This window comes from Geotrypetes seraphini, chromosome 1, assembly GCF_902459505.1.
Source record: "Geotrypetes seraphini chromosome 1, aGeoSer1.1, whole genome shotgun sequence".
Classification (NCBI taxonomy): Eukaryota; Metazoa; Chordata; class Amphibia; order Gymnophiona; family Dermophiidae; genus Geotrypetes; species Geotrypetes seraphini.
Window position 1 is genome coordinate 74,169,955 of NC_047084.1, and position 22,591 is coordinate 74,192,545.

At 50.0% G+C, this 22,591-nt stretch overlaps 1 protein-coding gene across 3 annotated transcripts in view; it reads left to right on the forward strand.

Moving 5' to 3' along the window:
- The window catches only part of MTMR12 (myotubularin related protein 12), a 320,826-nt gene that overhangs the window by 42,433 nt on the left and 255,802 nt on the right, over nucleotides 1–22,591 (forward strand). For 2 of the 3 annotated variants that reach the window (XM_033933370.1, XM_033933361.1), the window contains exon 2: nucleotides 5,879–5,924. The exons of the other annotated variant lie outside the window; for it this stretch is intronic. In XM_033933370.1, coding sequence (XP_033789261.1) covers nucleotides 5,879–5,924 — 46 coding nt within the window. The remainder of the gene's footprint in view (nucleotides 1–5,878; nucleotides 5,925–22,591) is intronic. 3 annotated transcript variants of the gene reach the window in all.

Here is a 22,591-nt window from a genome sequence, read left to right on the forward strand (position 1 = left end):
GCTTTAAAAAGTGCACCAGGTGCGAGCGTCTCCTATCTATCACAGACCCGCATCGCTGGTGCATTCTGCCTGGGGGCCGACCATCCGACCGAGACTTGCCCCCGGTGCGCGACTTTTCAACACCGGGCGCTCCGTCGACGACGAGCCCGCATGGCGGACCTCTTTGCCGCCGACCAACCCTCGGCCCCGGCCTTGACCTCGGCCTCGAGTTCCTCGGCCCCGCCTCGAGACTCGACACCGAAGTCCCCCGAGTTCCCAGAAGTCTTCGGCTCCGGGTAAGTCCCCTCTTCCTTCCTCAGGTTCCGTTCCACCGAAGAAGCCAGCCTCGGGGACGCCGACCGAGCATGGGGGGAGTTCCTTGCCCACGGTCCCAGCGAAGTCCTCGAAGTCCTCTGGTCGTGCCTCCACCACCTGGGAATACTCAAAGTCAAGGTCGCCCTCGGTGGAGTGCACCGCGGCTTCAGACATGCCATCGATGCTGTCCGTGCCGGTGTTTCAGGACATGCTCCGGGCGATGATCTCAACAGAGCTGTCCGCTGCCTTAGCTCACCTTACTCCGGCCCCGATCTCGACCTCGCGTGTGCCGGACCAGCCTGAGCCCCGTGTCGAGGCCCCTCGGGACAAGACGCGTCGTTCGCGCCGCCTCTCTTCCTCCTCCGATTCTTCCCCGAGGCGCTCGAGGCGTTTGTCTCCCGCGGAGCTCCGTGGGGCGAAACGTCGATCGAAGCCCCTCGAGACCTCAAGTCGCCGACTGTCTAAAAAAGCCCCGGAGTTCGCCTTCGTTACGGGGCCGCTCCCCCACGTCTCGTTCTGGAGGGCCGCTACGGGTTACTGAGTTGTCCCTCGCTAACCCTCGGCTGTTGTTGACTCCCCCTCGGTCCGGGGCTCCGGTCCGAGGCTCCAGGCTTTCGCCGAGGGAGTTCGGGGAGAGGTCTCCGACCCGGCATCGGTCGGTGCCCCTTACCCTGGCGTCGTCCCCGAGGGGCTCCTCGAGGCGACGCAGGTCCTCAACCTCGGAGCGCTTCCCGAGCGTCTCCCCGGTGTCTTAACGGGGGTCTGAGCGTGAACCTCGCTACTCGAGGGAGGCTTCTCCTTCCTTTTCGGCGAGACGGAGGTCTCATTCCCCGTCCCCGCATGGGGCTGTGGGAACGTCCCGCCCTTCTTTTACGAGGTTTGTCCAGGACATGGGTCGAGCCCTTGACTTGGACCTACAGTCGGACTCCAGGTATTCCAAGGAGTACCTGGCGGAGCTGGATATGCCTTCTCCGCCCCGTGAGTCCCTCCGGCTGCCGTTGAACCCTGTGCTCCGGCAGATCTTTATTAGAAACCTCGAGACTCCTTACATGGTGACGGCTGTCCCCTCTAAAATGGAGTCCAAATACCATACGGTGCCCTGCCCGGGGTTCGAGCAGCTGCAGTTGTCCCACCAGTCGTTGCTGGTGGAGTCTTCCTTAAAAAAGGCTCACCCCTCTCGGGTCTCGGTGGCGGTCCCTCCAAGTCGTGAGGGCAGGACCCTTGACAAGTTCGGGCGCCGGCTGTACCAAAATTCTATGATGGCCTCTAGAGTGCTGAACTACACGTTCACTTTCTCTTCATATCTTAAGCATCTGATTGGGCTGTTGGGAGCCTTCACGTCGGACTTGCCGGCCTCTTGCCAAGGGGCGTTTGGCCTCCTCCTGGAGGACTTTTCCAGCTTCCGCCTCCACCTGTTCCATGCTGCCTATGACGACTTCGAGCTTTCCTCCAGGGTCGCTGCCTTTGCTGTGGCCATGCTGTCGGCTGGCTTGGTTGCGCCTGGTTGACATGGACCCTAACCTCCAAGATCGGTTGGCTAACCTCCCTTGTGTCGGTAAGGAACTATTTGACGACACTATTGAGGCGGCTACGAAGCGCCTGTCGGAACATGAGCGGTCGTTTGCTTCTCTTGTTCGTCCGAAGCCCAAGCCGCCCGCATTTCGACCTTTCCGGGGACTTCCACGCCGTTATCCGCAGAAGTCCACCCCGGCCTTTTCTAGGCCTCTGCCTCGGCGTCAGCAGGCTCATCCCAGCCACCCGCGGCTGCCAAGCCGTCCCCGTCTTTTTGATGGGCTGCGCGGATGGGGTTGGCCCCCTCTGCTCCACCGTCAGGCCTTCTTCCCATCGGGGGCCGTCTCAGAGCCTTTTACCCTCGTTGGGAAGCCTTCACGTCGGACGCTTGGGTCCTTGGCGTGATCTCATCCGGGTACTCTCTCAACTTTCGGGAGGTTCCTCCCGACAGCCCTCCAAGTGCGTGTCCTCCCAATCGGGCGCAGTTGCCCCTCCTTCTCTCTGAGGCTTGAGACCTTCTTCGCCTGCGGGCGGTGGAGGTGGTCCCTTCCAGTCAACGGGGGCGAGGGTTTTACTCCCGTTACTTCTTGGTGCCAAAGAAGACGGGGGACCTGCGCCCGATTCTGGACTTGAGACGCCTCAACAAGCTTCTTGTAAGGGAAAAGTTTCGGATGCTTTGTCTTCCGATTCTGTACCCTTTGCTCGACGAGGGCGATTGGCTCTGTTCCCTCGAACTGAAGGAGGCCTACACGCATGTTCCGGTGCATCCCGCGATTTCAGGTGGGAGACCTCCACCTGCAATATCGGGTCCTCCCCTTCGGCCTGGCCTCGTCCCCTCGGGTCTTCATGAAGTGTCTCGTGGTGGTCGCAGCGGCCTTGCGTTCCCAGGATCTTCAGGTATTCCCCTACCTGGACGACTGGTTGATCAAGGCTCCGTCCAGGGAGGGGGTTATCTCAGCGACCCGACAGACTATTATTTACTTTCAGAGTCTGGGGTTCAAAGTAAACTTTCCCAAATCCCAGCTGTGCCCCTCTCAATCCTTGCAGTTCATCGGGGCCGTGCTGGACACGGTTTGACTTCGTTCCTTTCTTCCTCCTCCGCGTTTGGCGGCGTTGGTGAATCTGAGTCACCGGATTTCGCTCCAATCTTCGGTCTCAGCGCGCCACATGATGACTCTGCTAGGCCATATGGCCTCGACCGTCCATGTCACACCGTTTGCCCGTCTGCATCTGCGGATTCTGCAATGGATGTTGGCCTCTCAGTGGCATCAGGATCGGGACTTGATCACCCGTCCCGTGACGGTGACTCCTTCTTTGAAACAGTCGCTCCGTTGGTGGACCAACTCTTCCAATCTTTCCAGGGGTTTGCTGTTTCTCGCCCCTTCGCACCACAAGGTCCTCGCCACGGACTCCTCGGAGTACGCTTGGGGGGCTCATCGGGACGGCCTGCGAACTCAGGGGATGTGGTCGGCGGAGGACCGTCGTTGCCACATCAACGTCTTGGAACTTCGGGCCATTTATCTGGCTGCTGTGGCTTTCCGGCACCTGCTTCGCGACCAGGTGGTTCTGGTATGCACGGACAATCAGGTGGCGATGTATTATGTCAACAAACAAGGGGGGACGGGATCCTGGTCCCTATGTCAGGAAGCCCTTCGTCTTTGGGAGTGGGCAATTTCCCAAAACATCTTCCTTCGCGCGGTTTACATTCAGGGAGAGCAGAACTGTCTGGCGGACAAGCTCAGCCGTCTTTTCGAGCCGCACGAGTGGTCTCTGCATTCTCGGGTCTTACGACAGGTGTTCGACCGGTGGGGGACTCCTCAGGTAGATCTGTTCGCCTCCCCCCTCAATCACAAGCTGCCCCTCTTCTGCTCTCGGATGTACTCCCCGGACCGTCTAGAGGCCGACGCCTTCCTCCTCGACTGGGAGGGGCAGTTCCTCTACGCGTTTCCGCTTTTTCCTCTGATTCTGCGGACGCTTGTGCATCTCAAGTCGGTACGGGCCACCATGTTCCTGATCGCTCCTCGTTGGCCTCGCCAGCCGTGGTTCTCCTTGCTTCTTCAACTCAGCATCAGGGAACCTCTGCTTCTGCCTGTCTTTCCCTCTCTGCTATCTCAGAGTCGGGGTTCGCTTTTGCATCCCAATCTTCAGTCTCTACATCTGACTGCTTGGTTCCTTTCCCCCCTGACTTCTTTTCCTTTGTCTCAGTCAGTTCGGGATGTGTTGGAGGCTTCTCGTAAAGTCTCGACTAGACTCTGCTATTCTCAAAAGTGGACTAGATTTTCGTCCTGGTGTTCCTCTCATCGTCAGGATCCTGTGTCTGTCTCTGTGTCTTCGGTTCTGGAGTATTTGCTTCATTTATCTCATTCTGGCCTGAAGACCAATTTCATTCGAGTGCATCTTAGTGCGATTGCTGCCTTCCATCAGCGCCTGGATGGGAAGTCTCTTTCTCTTCATCCTTTGGTTTCTCGTTTCATGAGGGGTCTCTTGAATGTTCATCCTCCTCTCAAGCCTCCCCCTGTGGTTTGGGATCTTAATGTGGTTCTGTCTCAACTTATGAAACCTCCGTTTGAGCCTCTGGATAAGTGTCATTTTAAGTTTCTCACTTGGAAGGTGATCTTCCTGCTTGCCCTCACTTCTGCTCGGAGAGTTAGTGAGCTGCAGGCTTTGGTGTCGGACCCGCCTTTCACTGTATTCCATCATGACAAGGTGGTTCTCCGCACTCATCCTAAGTTTTTACCAAAGGTGGTGTCTGATTTTCATCTCAATCAGTCCATTGTTTTGCCAGTGTTTTTTCCCAAGCCCCACTCTCATCCTGGAGAGGTGGCGCTTCACACTCTTGACTGTAAGAGAGCGTTGGCTTTTTATCTTCAACGCACTCAGTCTCATCGGACGGTTCCTCAATTGTTTTTGTCCTTTGATCCTAATCGATTGGGACGCCCAGTTTCCAAGCGCACCTTGTCCAACTGGTTGGCTGCTTGTATTTCTTTTTGCTACGCTCAGGCTGGTCTCGCGCTACATGGTCGGGTAACGGGACATAAGGTCCGGGCGATGGCAGCTTCGGTAGCTTTCCTCAGGTCCACGCCTATTGAGGACATTTGCAAGGCTGCCACGTGGTCTTCGGTTCATACTTTCACCTCCCACTACTGTCTAGATACGCTGTCCAGGAGCAATGGCTGTTTTGGTCAATCGGTTTTGCGTAATCTGTTTTCTTAATTTGCCAACTTTCCTCCGTCCCTTTTTCATTAGCTTGGAGGTCACCCACATGTGAGAATATCATGCCTGCTTGTCCTGGGATAAAGAACAGTTACTTACCGTAACAGTTGTTATCCAGGGACAGCAGGCATATATTCTCACAACCTGCCCTCCTCCCCGAAGTTTGATTCTTTGCTGGATATGTGAACTGGAGACCACGAGGAGGGGATGCGCCCTCTAGTGGAGCAGGAGGCACACATGCGTGGTGCAGCACAGCAAACTTGAATCTTTAATCAAGTTTGCTTGAAAAGCTGTCCTCGTCGGGGCTCCATAGATGACATCACCCACATGTGAGAATATATGCCTGCTGTCCCTGGATAACACCTGTTACGGTAAGTAACTGTGCTGTCTTTAAAAGAAAATAGTGCACAATCACCGCGAATACAGAGGGAGAAGTGTACTAGCACTCCCTACATCTGTCCACTTATTCCCCCTCCTCCTCAGACCTGTCACTCCTATTGTCCCCACTGCCGCCACAGCCATCCTACTTTAGCGGTGCTGTGAAGCTTTAGGCCCTGCAATCAGACTGCTATATTTTTCTCCCTCTGATTTCCTGTGAAAGGGTGATACATGATACTGGAGCTCAGGCCTGGCACATCTGTAAGCAAAGTAGTACATTCTTTCTGCGTTCTGCTGGACTTGCTTGCATTTGGTATAAATTGAGGCTCCATGATGTTTTCTCCCCCCCCCCTTTCAGAAAGCAGAACAATAAGTACTGGTTTCAAATTGTAAAAGTTGTGCAATGTGTATCTTGAATGTCCTGAAGGCACAAAGTAGAATTTCTTGACTTTTTTTCCTCCTTTCCTTTCCTTCCCACTAGGAGATCCAAATAAAGGAAAAAGAAACAAATATTCACTTATTACCAGGTAATTAAAAAAAACACCAAACCTTTGTTCTCTGTTATGAAATACTGTATGATGCATTGTGTTAGTTTTAATGCTGTACTATTCCACTCTTTGCATTTATCTATAGAATCACTAACCAGCAGCAAGATTTTTTTTTTTTCTTCCCCCCTTTAGGATCTTTTAAAATTGCAGTAATACAAGCTAAGACTAGTTAACACAATTATGCCAGTTTGCATATTGCTAATGTGTTTAAAAGGCATACATGTTTAGTAATTTACCTCATTCTTTAATAATAGTTTACAAAATTATAGGACTAGCCAGTTAGAGCAATGTTATGTTTTATTTTTAAGAAATCAAAAAAACACCACGAAATCACAGCATAATTTTGGACTACTATACAAAGTCATGTGAAAAAAATTAGGACACCCCATGAAATATTCAGTTCTTTCTTAAGAAATGTTCACATATCGATGTCAAAATCTTTTTTTTATTTATCTCTGGAAAAGAAAGTGATGTAATTGCAGGTAAACAACAAAACTTTTCCTTGAATTTACTCATAAAACAAAGGATAGCCACAAAAATGTGTATTCTAACTGAGGAATAAATTAGGATACCCTAATAGCTAGCGTAACCCCCTTTGGCTGAAATAACAACAGTTAGATGCTTCTTGTAGCCATCTACCAGTCTCAAACATCAGTCTGAGGAAAATTTGGCCCACTCCTTAATGCAGAATTCTTTCAGCTGCAAGATGTTTGAGGGGTTTCTTTGCATGTACAACCCGTTTCAAATCACCCCACAGCATCTCAATGGGATTAAGATCGGGGCTTTGACTCGAAAACTTCAGGACTCTCCATTTCTTAGTTTTCAGCCAGTCCTTGGTGGATTTACTGGTATGTTTTGAGTCATTATCATGTTGCAGGGTCCAGTTCCGTGCAGCTTTAATTTTCTTACAGATGATCTCACATGTTCCTCAAGCACTCTGATACACGGTAGAATTCATGGTGAATTCTATGATGATAAGCAGGCCAGGTCCTGCTGCAGCAAAGCATCCACCTCCATGCTTCACAGTTGGTCTGAGGTTCTTTTCCTGGAATGCTGTATTTGGTGTACCCCAAACATGTCCTCTTTTCTGGTGTCCAACTAATTCAATTTTAGACTCATCTGTCCATAGAACACTATTCCAGAAGTTTGTCTACGTTCTGTTTGGCAAACTTCAGGTCTGGCCTTGATGTTTCTCTTAGAGAGTAAAGGTTTCCTCCTTGCATACCTCTAATGCAAGTTAAATTTGTACAGTCTCTTTCTGATTGTAGAGCCATGTTCTTTCACATCAACAGTAGCAAGAGCCTGCTGTAGGTCCCATGATGACATTTTAGGGTTTTTGGAGACTTCTTTTTGCATCTTGCGGTCTGCTCTGGGGGTCCACTTGCTTGGATGGCCAGACTTTTACATGTTGGCAGTTGTTTGGAAAGTCCTCCACTTGTGCACTATTTTCCGCACTGTGAAATGGCTAATGTCAAATTCTTTTGAGATCTTTTTAAATACCCTTACCAGATTTATAAGCTGCTGCAATCTTCTTTCTGAAGGCCTCAGACAGCTCTTTTGATCTTACCATAATGTTCACTCACCACAGTAGTCATGAGCACACCAAACTAAATGTCTGAGGTTTAAGTAGGGCAAAATGCTGAGTAACAATGTTCTAATCATGTGCACCTGATGTGATGCACCTGTGTGTGATTTGAGCCACTTTAAGTGGGAGGATATGTGGGGGTGTCCTAATTTAGTCCTCAGTTAGAATACACATTTTTTGTGGATATCTTTTGTTTCATAAGTAAATCAAGGAAAATATTTGTTGTTTGCCTGCAATTAACATCACTTTCTTTTCCAGAGATAAATAAAAAAAAGATTTGACATTGATTGATATGTGAACATTTCTTAAGAAAGAACTGAATATTTCATGGGGTGTCCTAATTTTTTCACATGACTGTAGTAGCCTTCCCCTGATCTGAAGTTTCTAAAATATAATCGTTGGTCCAAGGCTCAAGTGGCACAAATAGTTCTCAGAGAAGAGGACATTTCTCTGGGTAAGTGATAATTCAGCTCTGTACTTTAGTGATTTAAAGACTGAGGATAAAAGACAAAGTATAGTTTTATTGCTAAAGACAGTTTGAATTAAAAAGAAAAACAAACTAAGCAAACTTTATTAGCTAGTTTCCATAGTTTTTCCTGTAGTTTTAAATTTGAACTTTTTATCAGAGATAGAAACTTAATTATCATAGCCTACAACATTAACAGCCACTAGAAAGCACAACAGGGCCCTAGTTTAGTCTTCATTTATAGACAATTATTCTAATTAGGATAGTAAGGGGGGAGTTTTCATTAAAGTTTTAGATTCATTGCTGGCTGAGAAGCAAATATTAAATCAGGCAATCATATAATCTTAAGGCTTTTTATATTGATCATAATGTTGTAACAAATTTTAAACTTTAGTAATACTAAAATGTGGACAGCAATCAGCTGCGAGAGGTGTGCTGTAATCTTTTGCACTGAACGTCACATGTATGATTATCTCTTACTTGAAAAGAGGTCATATACAAGTGTATTCAGTGCAAAGAGATCCTAGCTCTCAGGGAACGAGTCTGTTCTCTTGATGCTAGAGTAGCAGACTTGGAGGAGCTGAGGCAAACAGAGGTACATAGAGAAGTTGGAGAGGAGCTTGCTGTTTTGGTACATGTAGGTACAAATGACAGGAAAATGTGGGAGTGAGATTCTGGATGCCATATTTAGGCCGTAGGTAGAAAACTGAAATCCAAATCCTCCAGGGTAGCTTTTTTCAGAAATGCTCCACATTCCACGCACAGGACCCAAGAGATAGGCAGAGCTCTGAAGTCTTAGTTGAGACGATGGTACAGGGATGAGGGATTTAGATTTGTTAGGAACTGGGCAGTGTTCTGGGATGGACCCTACGTAACCAGGATGGAACCATGCCACTGGCACTAACATTTAAAAAGGGGAGAGCAACTTTTAAACTAAGATGAGGGAGTGGAAGCCGATAGTTGCCCAGGAGCATATTGTTCATTATCCCAGGACAAGCAGGCATGATATTCTCACATGTGGGTGACGTCATCTACGGAGCCCCAGCGCGGACAGCTTTTCAAGCAAACTTGATTGAAGTTTCAAGTTTGCACACTGCACCACGCATGTGCTAGCCTTCCTGCCCACTAGAGGGCGCATCTCCACCTCGTGGTCCTCAGTTCAATTTCATCCGCGGAGCCAGAAGCCCTGTGGAAAATTGTGCTCTTCAATTTGCCTTCTGTCGCCGTGGCTGTGTCCTGTTTTCGACGCGGTCGCTGCGTTTTTCTTTGTTCTTTTGTTGATTTCTTTCAGTTTTCGTCGAAAAAAAAAAAAAAAAAAAGTTTTGTTTTTCTTCCGTCGCTCTGGGGGCTCCCGGTAGCCGCGGCCGTGGGACCTCGTCTGTTCCCGGCCGCTTTTTGGGCCCATGTCCCGTCCTGTGACGGGCTTTAAAAAGTGCAGTCGGTGCGACCGACTCTTGTCCATCACAGACCCTCACCGGTGCTGTTTGCGGTGCTTGGGCCCTCAGCACCCGACTGACTCTTGTTCCCGGTGTGCCACTTTTCAGAAAAGGGCTCTCAAACGCCGCCGGGCCCGCATGGCGGAACTTTTCGCCGTTGATTCCCCGGCCGGGAAGGCCTCGAGTTCGGCCCCGGCCTTGACCTCGGCCTCGGGCCCCTCGACTTCGCCACTTCCTTCGGTCCCATCGAAGCCTGTTGCCTCGTCCAAGCCTGCCTCAGGTAAGTCTTCACTTCCCTCCTCAGCTCCGGGATCGACCAAGAAGCCATCCTCGGGCTCCTCGACGGCGGGAGGGTCTTCCTCCGCCCAGCCCAAGGTGTCCAAATCGATTGCCCCGAGGGAATACTCGAGACCGAGGTCGCCCTCCGGGGAGCATCGACCGGACTCGGTGCTGCCGCCTACGATGGGGATCCCGGTTTTCCAGGACTTGCTCCGGGCTTTGATCGCCTCGGAGCTGTCCGGGGCCATTGAGCACCTGCAGCAGGCTTCGGCCTCGACTGCATCGGTCTCGGCTGCCCCGCAGTTGGCGACCTCGGTCTCGGGTACTGTGGCTTCGGGCCCCGAGGCTCGTACTACCTCGACCCCGGCTTTGCCCTCGGACCCGGCATTGGTGGTCCAGCCTGAGCGTAGCGTGCGGCCCCGTGACAGGATGCGCCGGGTGCGGAGGATCTCGTCCACTTCTTCCTCGAGGTCCTCGCGAGGCTCCTCGCCTTCGGGCAGGCCTCGGGCGAGGCGCCGTCCATGGAAGGCCAAACGATCTCGGGCCTCGCCTCGGAGGCGCGGTCGCTCGTCGCCGCTCGGGGGCGAGACCTTACAGGTCTCGGAGCTCCGCCTGGATAACCCTAGTCTTTTTCGCTCCCCTGTCAGAGAGAGTTCCCGGGCCTCCTCGCCGGGGCGGAAGGGACGGGCCTCGGTACCTCGTACCCCGGGGGGTTCCCCCAAGGGTTCCTACAGGCATGACCGGTCCCCGACCCCCTCGAGGTCCCGGGAGCGAGCCTCATGGGGATCGGGGTCGGGTAGAGAGCCGAGGTACTCCCGCGAGGCCTCCCCCTTCTGCTCGGCGGGGAGATCTCGGACCCCTTCTCCGCCTGCCAGACCTTCGTCATTCTCCAGGTTTGTGCAGGATATGGCGGGTGCTTTGGGCTTGGACTTGTTGGCAGGTTCCCATTACACCAAAGAGTTTTTGGAGGAGCAGGATCTTCCTACTCCCCCAAGGGAATCCCCTCGCCTTCCGCTGAATAAGGTCCTTCATCAGACCTTCCTCAGAAATTTGGAAGCCCCTCTTACGGTCACGGTGGTGCCGTCTAAGATGGAGTCGAAATACCGGACCATTCCTCCTAAGGGGTTCGAGAGGGCACAACTCTCTCACCAATCGCTCCTGGTGGAGTCGGCGCTCAAGAGGACGTAACCTTCCAGGGTGTCTGCAGCGGTCCCGCCTGGGAGGGAAGGGCGGACCCTCGACAAATTTGGTCGTCGCCTCTACGCTAACTCTCTGATGGCGACGAGGGTCCTAAATTACGCCTTTGCATTTTCTGCGTACTTGCGTAACATGGTGAAGGACCTCCCCAGTTATCGGGACGTCATACCTGATTCCCATAGGGAAAGGTTCATCACCTTTATGTCAAATCTCTCTCAACTACGCCTGTACCTATTCCATGCTGTGTACGACGCCTTTGAACTCGCCTCGAGGGTATCGGCCTGTGCGGTGGCTATGCGCCAGCTGGCGTGGCTCCGTACCCTCGAGATGGACCCCAACCTGCAGGAGCGTTTGGCAAATTTGCCCTGCGTGGGTTCTGAGTTGTTTGACGACTCCTTGGAGGTGGCGACCAAACGTCTGTCGGAGCAGGAGCGCTCTCTTGCCTCCCTGGTCCGCCCTAAACCTAGGGCCCCGCCGCAAAAACCTTTTCGGCAACCCCCCGAGAAGATACCCGCAGAAATCTACGCCGGCCTTCTTGAGACCTCCGCCCCGACGCCCACCCCAACAGGGTAGGGGAGGTCAGTCAAAACCCCCAGTGCAGGGAGCGTCCAAGCCGGCGCCGTCCTTTTGACGGGATGTGCGGTTGGGGGCGGGCCCCCTCCGCAGTATCGCCGGACCCCCTCCCCATCGGGGGTTGACTCAGGTCCTTTTACGGGGCTTGGACCGAGATTACATCCGACGCATGGGTGCTCCGGACCATCTCCGAGGGCTATTCGCTCAACTTCTTAGCGCAGCCTCCAGACATGCCACCCAGCGCTTGCCCGTCCAATCGGAGCCAGTTGGCCCTTCTCCTGGTCGAGGCCAGGGCCTTGTTGAGCCTACGGGCAGTGGAGCTTGTCCCTCTCGACCAGCGGGGTCGGGGTTTTTACTCCCGTTACTTTTTGGTCCCGAAAAAGACCGGGGATTTGCGCCCCATTTTGGACCTCCGGAAGCTCAACAGGTTCCTGGTCCGGGAGAAGTTCCGTATGTTATCGCTTCCGGTTTTGTACCCCCTGTTGGAGGAAGGGGATTGGATGTGCTCCCTGGACTTGAAGGAAGCATATACCCATGTTCCGGTGCATCCCGCTTTCCGCAAGTTCTTACGGTTCCAAGTGGGAGATTTGCACCTTCAGTATCGGGTCCTTCCCTTTGGTCTGGCGTCGTCCCCTCGGGTATTCACAAAGTGTATGGTGGTAGTCGCAGTGGCCCTGCGCTCTCGGGGGCTACAGGTCTTTCCCTACCTGGACGATTGGCTGATCAAGGCCCCGACCAAGGAGGGAGTTATCTTAGCGACCCAACAGACTATCATCTTACTTCAACGTCTAGGGTTCGAAGTGAACTTTCCCAAGTCTCAGTTGTGCCCGGCTCAGTCTCTCCAGTTTATAGGAGCCGTGCTGGACACGGTTCGCCTCCGCTCTTTCCTCCCCCCTCCTCGGCGGGAGGCCTTGCTTCGGTTAAGTCGCCAAGTTTTGAGGCGATCCGTGGTGTCGGCTCAGCGTATGATGATCCTTCTGGGCCACATGGCATCGACGGTCCACGTCACTCCCTTCGCCCGCTTGCATCTGAGGCTTCCTCAGTGGACTCTGGCCTCTCAATGGCGGCAGGATCGCGACCCAGTCTCTTGTCCGATAACAGTGACTCCTTCTTTGAGACACTCGCTCCGTTGGTGGACCAACTCTTCCAGTCTTTCAGGGGGTTTGCTGTTTCTCGTTCCTCCGTGTCGCAAGGTCCTGACCACGGACTCCTCGGAGTACGCGTGGGGGGCACATCTCGACGGTCTGCGAACGCAGGGTCTATGGTCGGCCGAGGACCGTCTTTGTCACATCAATGTGTTGGAGCTTCGTGCCATTTTTCTGGCTGCTCGAGCTTTCTGCCACCTACTGCACGATCAAGTAGTGCTCGTGCGGACGGACAACCAGGTGGCGATGTATTATGTAAACAAGCAAGGGGGGACGGGCTCTTGGTCCCTATGTCAGGAAGCACTGCGCCTTTGGGAATGGGCGGTCTCCCAGAACATCTTCCTGCGGGCGGTTTATATTCAGGGAGAGGACAATTGTCTGGCCGACAAACTCAGTCGTCTCCTTCAGCCGCACGAGTGGTCGCTCAACTCCCGAGTGCTGCGCGAGGTCTTCGACCGCTGGGGGACTCCTCAGGTGGATCTGTTTGCTTCTCCGGAGACTCACAAACTGCCCCTTTTTTGTTCGCGGATGTACTCCCTGGACCGTCTCGAGGCCGATGCCTTTCTTCTCGACTGGGGAGAGAGGTTTCTCTATGCGTTTCCTCCTTTCCCTCTGATCTTGAGGACCCTGGTTCATCTGAAATCGTCCAGAGCCACTATGATTCTCATTGCGCCTCGTTGGCCTCGTCAGCACTGGTTTTCCCTGCTCCTTCAACTCAGTGTCAGGGAACCTCTACTTCTGCCTGTTTTTCCCTCTCTGCTGTCTCAGAGTCGGGGTTCGCTGCTGCATCCCAATCTTCAGTCCTTACATCTGACGGCTTGGTTCCTTTCCCCCTGACTTCGGCGGTCAGGGAGGTGTTGGAAGCCTCGCGCAAGGTCTCGACTCGGCTTTGTTACTCCCAGAAGTGGACCAGATTTTCATCCTGGTGTTCCTCGCACAGTCTGGATCCGAGTTCGGTTCAGGTGTCCTCGGTTCTGGAATATTTGTTGCATTTGTCCAAGTCTGGGCTGAAGACGTCTTCTATTAGGGTGCATCTTAGTGCGATTGCTGCTTTCCACCGGCGACTAGAGGGGCGATCCCTCTCTCTTCATCCTCTGGTGGTTCGGTTCATGAGGGGCCTAGTGAATGTTAATCCTCCTCTGAAGCCCCCTCCTGTGGTTTGGGATCTTAATGTGGTCTTGGCTCAGCTGATGAAACCTCCTTTTGAGCCTATTGACAAGTCCCTTCTTAAGTTTCTCACTTGGAAGGTGATCTTTTTGATTGCGCTCACGTCCGCTCGTAGGATTAGTGAGCTGCAGGCTCTGGTTGCGGACCCGCCTTTTACTGTGTTTCATCATGACAAGGTGGTTCTATGCACCCATCCTAAATTTTTACCTAAGATTGTTTCTGATTTCCACCTCAATCAGTCTATTGTTCTTCCGGTGTTCTTCCCGAAGCCCCACTCTCATCCAGGTGAGGCGGCACTTCACACGCTTGACTGTAAGAGGGCGTTGGCCTTTTATCTCCAACGTACCAGATCTCACCGGAAGGTTGCTCAATTGTTTTTGTTCTTTGATCCTAATCGTCTAGGACACCCTGTTTCCAAGTGCACCTTGTCAAACTGGCTGGCCGCTTGTATTTCTTTTTGCTACGCTCAGGCTGGTCTTACGCTTCCGGGTCGAGTCACGGGGCATAAGGTCCGGGCGATGGCAGCTTCTGTTGCGTTCCTCCGTTCTACTCCTGTGGAGGACATATGTAAAGCTGCCACTTGGTCTTCGGTTCATACGTTCACCTCCCACTACTGTCTGGATACTTTGTCCAGAAGCGACAGCCGGTTTGGCCAGTCGGTGTTACGAAATCTGTTTTCCTAAATTGCCATCCTCCCACCTGCCCTTTTTTGGTTGGCTTGGAGGTCACCCACATGTGAGAATATCATGCCTGCTTGTCCTGGGATAAAGCACAGTTACTTACCGTAACAGGTGTTATCCAGGGACAGCAGGCATATATTCTCACAACCCGCCCACCTCCCCGGGGATAGCTTCTTTGCTTGATATGGAACTGAGGACCACGAGGTGGAGATGCGCCCTCTAGTGGGCAGGAAGGCTAGCACATGCGTGGTGCAGTGTGCAAACTTGAAACTTCAATCAAGTTTGCTTGAAAAGCTGTCCGCGCTGGGGCTCCGTAGATGACGTCACCCACATGTGAGAATATATGCCTGCTGTCCCTGGATAACACCTGTTACGGTAAGTAACTGTGCTTTGTGCATTATCCTTGAATGATACTATTGAAACAGGACATTTAGGGACTCCCAATAGAGAGGTTTCAACAACGTTGAAAGGAAGCCAGGAGTGTTTAAAGGGAAAACAGAGTAAAGGATGCAAATTATCCCCATTAACTTCTAAGCACCCTGTAGATGTAAGGAACACCCCCCCCCACACACACACACACACAATTTGAAATGTCTGTTTCCATTTCATTTATGCCAGACCAGTTCAGAATGAATGGGTTATATCCATCACTGGATAGAGACAAAGAGAAAATTAGTCCTAAGAGCTTCACCCTTTAAGGGAATTGTGCAGCCTGGAATGTTCAATATTTTTCTCTGTGCAGCTCCTTCTTGGTGCTTGTCTAGTAGCTCCTGGCCTGGTTAATTCCGTGTGGCAGTTGAGCAAGGGGTTATGCTGCTAAGGTTACAATCTGAGATTTCTCATGGAGCTTGGAAAAACATTCCAGAGCTTAACTATTCTCTGAGTGAGAAAATATTTCCTCCTATTGGTTTTAAAAGTATTACTCTGTAGCTTAGAGTATCCCCTAGTCTTTGTAAATCTTGATGTAGTAAAAAATCAATCCACTTGTACCCATTCTACACCACTCAAGATTTTGTAGACTTCGGCCATATCTTTTCTCAGCTGTCTCTTTTCCAAGCTGAAGAGCTCTAACTTCTTTAATCTCTCCTCGTACGAGAGGAGCTCCATCCACTTTATCTTGGTTGCTCTTCTTTGAACCTTTTCTTGTGCCACTATATCTTTTTTTGAGATAAGGAGACCAGAACTGAACGTAATACTCAAAGTGAGGTCAAACCATTGAGCGATACAGAGGAATTATAACTTCCCTAGCAACAGCAGCAGATGAATCCAGAGACCAATGGGATAGCCCACATCTACCAGCAGACGGAGATAGAGAAACTGATTAACAGGTGGTCCTATTGGTTGGCACTCCTCCTGTTTATCCAGTATTCTCTATCTCCCAGCAGGAAATGGTCGCTATTCAACTAGCTCCTGAATTCTGGCTGTGACTGGAACTTTATTTTCTCCTGTTGAGGTTTCTCTTCAGTGAGATTGCCATTCTGTTTCTCCTGTTGAGGTTTCTTTTCACTGAGCTGGCAATGCTATTTCTCCTGTTGAGATTTTCTCTTCAGTGAGACAGGAGTGTCCGGCTGAACGGTGCCGGCTTTAGGGTTACACCTGGGCCCCCCCAGACCCCTGCCTCACCCTCCCTCCATTGCTAGAGGGTCTGACTGGGTCTCAATTTTTTTCTTCTTTCCCTTCTCTGTTAAAAAAAAAAAAAAAAAAAGACCACAGTTGCTGCATTCTGCTCGGTTACTGCTGATCAACCAGCTTTAACTGGCTTCAACCGGCCCTAACAACAAGCTTGTGAGTATGTCTGGTTTTTTAATGTCGGTTGAACTTCAGGTTCTGTTTGGGAGTCTTAGTAATGTGGGTTCGGTCAACGTATGTTTAAGGAATGGATATTTTATTGAGGCTAAGTTTTATGACTAGAAATCCGTGGAGGGAGCCGGGACTTCCCGCCCTTTGCATGCATGCGCTTGGTTTCCTTGTTGGTTACAGCGCGGCAGTAGCGGTGCGATTTCATGCTTGCACTTGTTCTCATTGTTGGGTTTCAGTGTAGCAATAGTAGTCCTGTTTATTCTGAGGCTCTCTTTCATCGGTGTTTGTCACGGCCATGTGCAGCTGATTGTGCAGGTGCCGGTTTATAGCAGCGCGCATGAGATGGGACATGTTTTTTTTCTGGCGCTGTGGGCCGTTCGTCTGGTTATTCCCTGAGTCTGATTTTCTTTCTATGCAAGCTGCGGCAGGGTAAATTTTGCGGGGCTTGAATCCGACTATATTTCTAGGAGCGTTGATGCAGCGGCCACATGTCAGCGAGAATCAGGCTTGTGCTTGGGTCTCCGGCGATGGCGGGAGAGCTGCAGCGTTCCGGTAGTTTTTTTATTTTATTTTTTTTTTATTAATTTGAAAATTATCACAAGTAATACACTTGTTAAAGAAATACAGATAGGAAATAACAACATAACGAACAAAATTATAAATGCGGCATTTGAATTATCATCCTTCTTAGACCTCAAAATCAAGAAAAAAGGGAGGAGGGATCCAATACATTCCATGGAGAGAAATAAAATCAAATAAACTTTTATCAGAAAGCTGACTACGTTAAACAACCCCACTTATCATAAATCCAACAGATCATATACATTACTTATCTTTAAAAATCTTTTTAAGGTCTAGAAAGTCTCTCAATTGTGATGGTAAAAAGAAAGTGTACTTAATCCCCAAATATCGAATCAAACATTTACAAGGGTATGCCAAAAGAAAGGAAGCCCCCAAACTTTTAGTCTCATCACGCATAGAAAGGAATTCTTTTCTGCGGTCCTGTGTTATCTTAGATACATCAGGATAAATCCAAATTCTATGTCCTGAAAATTCTTGATTTAAATTCCGAAAGTAAAGTTTCATTATAAGGTTTAGGTCTTGTTCAAACACCAAGGAGGCTAAGAGCGTTCCCCTTTCCTTAACATCAGAAAGGGATTCCTCTAACATTGCAGTCAAATTTTTTTCCACCACCAAATTTCCTCCTTCATCACCCTTAGTCATAGCAGTAGGAATATAATAAATTTTATTTATAGGAGGAATAGATTGTTGAGGAATTTTAAGAATTTCGATCAGATATTTTTTAAAGTAGTCAAGAGGATTTAATGTCGGTGATTTTGGAAAATTTAGTATTTGTAAATTTAGTCTCCTATTAAAATTCTCAAATTGTTCCAATTTAGTATGCACATATGTCTTATCTTTAACCAACGTTGATGTTATTGCCTTTAAGTCTTTAACTTCAGATTTAACACAGGTTATTTGTTCAGCAGAGTCATGTTTAGTTTGTTGAATTATTTTAGATAAATTATCCACTTTCTCTGAGAGATTAAGTACCTCTAATGTTGATCCTGTCGAGGCTCTGCAAGGCCTGCCAAATGGTCTCTAGAGTTACCACCGGGGGAGTCTGAAGCAGCGATGAACTCGCTGGGGCTCCCAAAGTCAGTTACTCAGCTGTCCTTCCCACGGGCGCTCCTTCCTCCAAACTCAAGTCCAGATCTGCGACTTCCGCCCCTGGACTCTCTGTCGGGGCAACCCGCGTTGATGTTGGACACGGCGGTACGCTGGATACCGGAGGGGACAGTGAAATTTCATGCCCTAGGAAGCTGGACGCTCCATCGTCCAGACTTGCAGCAGGGCCCTCTTCTCTCGGTTCCGAGGTTGTAAGCTGGCTCAGAAACCTCTCCAGGGTTTGTTGCTGTACCGGCGTAGAGGTTCTGAGCTGGGATGAAGCCGTTCTCAGAACCCCCTTCCTTTTGGTATGCGGCATCAGGACGCAAAAAGCTCCGTAGAGGATTCAAATATATGAAGAATATCAAGGAGTTAACTGGCCCCTCGGGAGAGGTAAGAGACGCCAGACCTAGCGTGCAGCCATCTTGGATCCCGGCTCCTCCGGTAGTTTGTTTCCAGCTGACTTTGGTCAGGGTATGCCGGGGCTTCTCTCCTTTCCGGTTCAGACAAGTTGTATGTGTTTCACCAGCTTTGGGACAAGCTTGGGCAGATTTATATGTCTATGTCTGTGTTCCTGCTGTACTCCCTTGAAGGAAGCTGCTTGTTTAATCGGACTCGGGGGTTAGCACTCAAGGGATTTACCAGAGAGACTCTGACCTGTGCTAGGTCCAGTCTCAGTTTGTCTCCGGACTGGGGCAATATAGGGCAACTCACGGCATGGTGAGATCAGCAGTAAGATAGTGCCCTGTATTTCACACAGGTATCTCATTATCTCTCTTGGGGTCCCTGCAGATTGAGCCTGTTGGTAACTGTCCTTATTTGGGCCTCTGTGCTGAGCTGCATGTGTCTAGTAGTGGCACAGGATATATATGCCTAAAGGTAGTACAAACAGTTTCCAAGTTCGAGCTGTGTCTATGGGCATAATGACACTGCGCATCTTCCTTCAGCCAGGATTCTCTTTCTCTATTTCTGAGGGGGCCTGGACTTCAGATTTCCATGCTTATCACACTGGTTTCTCCTGTCACCATTTTCTCATGGCACATGCTAGATGGGCCCCCCGACCAGACAGGAAGGGCTGTACAGCTCCTTTTAACCAGGAGCCAGTTACCTATTCTATCAAACCCGCGGAGGATCACGCGCTATGTGGCTGTTAGCCTCATCCCTGAAGCTCTCATTAGCGATGTGAGCTTTGTCTGATACCTGTAAGGATGCTCTTGTTTTCCACGGGGCGGTAGATGCAGCATCTTGATTGAGTCTAGAACGTATTCACTTTAAAGGACATACGTATTTTGCATGGGGTTAGTACTGTTTTCATGGTTCCAGTATATTCCTCTTTACATTGTGAAACTTGATTATTCCTAGGAGAATCTTCTTGCAGATCCTACAGTCTCATCCTGCCATTCCCTGACCTTCTGCACTTCATTTTGAGGGGATCTTGACTTCTTCCAATGACTCTTCAGGCTTTCTCATGATGGAGAAGATGCTATAATGTCAGGTCAGGGGGCTGTGAAGATTTTGCAGGATGCTTGCATCTTTGCATCCTCCTCAGGTTTCCAGTTCGTTCTTGGAGTCTCTATGTTTTGTGTTTCCCTTTTCAGTGTTACTAGTCCTCAGGACAGTTCTTGTAGTTCTTCAGGAACTAAGGAATGTTGTCCACTTACTGCATGGTGCCCGAGACGGGGGCATTGGGCAGGCTGGATCCCATTCTGCTGAATTAGTTTCTCGGGGTTACACATTTCTACAGACAACCTGGGAGTATATTTACATTTTCTCTATGGACTCCGAATCGGCACTTGGTTTGCCTGCCTCTCTTGGAGCAGCGCTTTCGGTTTTGGCACATGCCATTTCGCCTACCCAAGGCTTCACGAACGTTTTAGGTGATGTGGGCGGTGGTACCGTTTTGGCGCTACCAGGCGATTCATCTAATTTCTTCTTGACTGCCTGCTTGATTCGGATGACTTCCAGTCGGGCCATTTGACTGACACGAAAAGGGTGGTATCTTTTCCTCAGTTCTTTACACGTGCATCTTCGAATTTGCACAGCGCTCTTTTCTCCTGTACTATTTATAGATATATCGGGGTGATGTTTTTATTCATATAGGAGAGACATGTGTTTCTTTCCGGAGACTTGGGCTTGGGGTCTCGGTCTCAGATTGGTATTCTTCTTCGCTTACCATGACCAAGAGTATGGGATTCTGTACAGTTTCTGCGATCCATATTGCTGACTCCATTGGGAACTTCGGCTTGCTTTCCCCTTCTTACGCTACAGCAATTGCTTTTGTTCCGGTGGTTCCCGGTATCTCAGGGCTCCAATTATTTGGTATGCTCCTCCTGTATCGCTCTGTATGATTTGGTGGCTCAGCGCAATTTCTCTTTTCAAGGCATGCCTCGGTCTTTGCTGGACTAGCTCATGACCACCGACCATCCCGGGCTGTCGGTTTGGGGGGCTCGGTGGCTTCCATCCTCAGCTCCAGGAGTCTGGTCTTCAGAGGCGACTCAGTACTTGTTCATTCTTCTATTGAGTAGGGTCAGGCTACCTTTCTGGAGCTTCAGATCATTCTTCCGGATTGCCACTGAGGGTCCTTTTGGTCAGTATTAGGATGGGGGTATTTCTCTACAGCTTGGGTAGCAGGTGTTGTACTCAGTTGGCAGATGAAGTTGTTCTGCTTCAATGGGTGGACTCTCATCTGCGTCTTTTGTTGGCAGATCCTTTTATGGATCAGGATAAGAGTTTGGATAGACTTTCTCTCCGCGGAATCTAAGCATGGCCCATTTCTTGTATGTTACAGTGTACAGCTCTGGAAAGTGTGCATGTTAGTAATAGTGTAATCTTCTGCATCCTGGATATTGAGATTTGTGGCTCAGGCGTTCTACCTCTTTTTATGGATGTGAGATCTCCTTGACCTAGACCTCATGGCCTCGTCTCTCAATTCTAAGCTTCCTAGCTTCTTCGGCGGGCCCAGGGATTGGGAGTTAGAGGGGGTAGCTGCATGGCTCCTTTCTCGCCTCTGCCTTCTCTTTTTCAGTGTTTTCCGCTGGCTGATGATGGCTTGGATTTGCCATCTCGAGCTCGCTTTCCGAGCACAGTATTTGTAGAATCTCTGGATTGGCGGCGCCATCCTTACTATGCGGATTTGATGAGTCTTTCGACAGCCGGACTAAGAAGTTTCCTGGTATCTCCGGCTTTGCTCGCCTAGGTTCTGATCAACATGGATATTTGTACTACTTTAGTATTACGACCTAGTTTTTTGAAAAATCTTTACTGACGTGTAAGGATTATGCGAAGCAGGTTGTTTCTGCTCTTATCCAGGTGCTAGGGACGTCTTCTCCTGTGGCTTCTGCTTCCTTTTGGAGGTTTTTCCTTTCTTGGGTGCTTCTTAACGTTTGAACCATTCCAGTTCCTTTTTGGCACAAGTGTATTGCCGAGGGCTTAGCGTTCAATTCCCTTCAGCTTCTAGTGCCATTCTTGGCTTGTTACAAGGGCTAGGTATATTGCTCTTCGTTTACTTCTCAGCTTCATGTAGTTCAGTTCCTAAACAGAGTGTGGTATATTCATGCGCCTCTTAGAAAGCCCGCTTTGGAGTACAATCTTCACGTACTTCTTCTCAGTTTACCGAAGGCTTCATTTCATCCTTGTCTTTTGGGACTCTAAAGGGCTGTGCCGTTGAAGATGGGGTTTCTTGTGGCCATGGCTTCAGCTCTGCAGTTTTCTATGTTGCAGGCCTTGTTCAGCGGGGATTCCTATTTCTGATTTCCGAAATATGGGGTATCAGTTCGGATGTACCACTATTTCTTTCTAGGGAGGTGTCATCCTTTCTTTTATGTCATGCTCGCTTTTCCTTCCTTCTTCCTGGGAGGAGAAATTGGGAGCAGTGCTTTGATTCACTGCATTTTTTGGTACGTACATAGCGTTCTCCGCGAGCTCGGTTTCTAACGACTTTTAGTTGTTTATATCTCCTTTTTGTATTCTTCAAGGGACGCCTCAAATGTGTGGCGGCGTCCGAAGCCTCCATTGCTCAATGGGTCCAGGAGGACATTCTTTTTGCTTGCTGGCAGAAAAGCTGTTGGCGAAAGAACTTCATGACCATTCTGCCGGAGCGATGGCTACTTCTTGGGCTCGGCCCAGAGGTTTTTTCCTTGGAGGAGATTTGTCTCGCGGCTAATTGGTCTTCCGAGAGTGCTTTCTCTCCGCATTTCTGCTTGGAAATGGGGGCGCATGCGGTAGGGGCGTTTTGTGCTTCGGTTGTTGCGGAGGCGGCGTTTGCTTCCCACCCAGATTGAGGATTGCTTTGCTACATCCCATTGGTCTCTGGATTCATCTGCTGCTGTTGCTAGGGAAGTTAAAATTATGTTCTTACCTGTTAATTTTCTTTCCCTTAGACGCAGCAGATGAATCCAGAGCCCCACCCTTTCTGGATATTGTGTCTCGGTTTTTTCTTTTGCAACTTTCGCAGTTTGTTATTATGGCAGGTTGTTTTCTGTATTATTGCATTTTGAGATTTGTTATGGGAAAGAAGTTTTTTACATGCTATGCCTATTGATGGTTACGGATGCTTGGGCAAGGAGCTATACTGGATAAACAGGAGGAGTGCCAGCCAATAGGACCACCTGTTAATCAGTTTATCTGTCTCCGCCTGCTGGTAGATGTGGG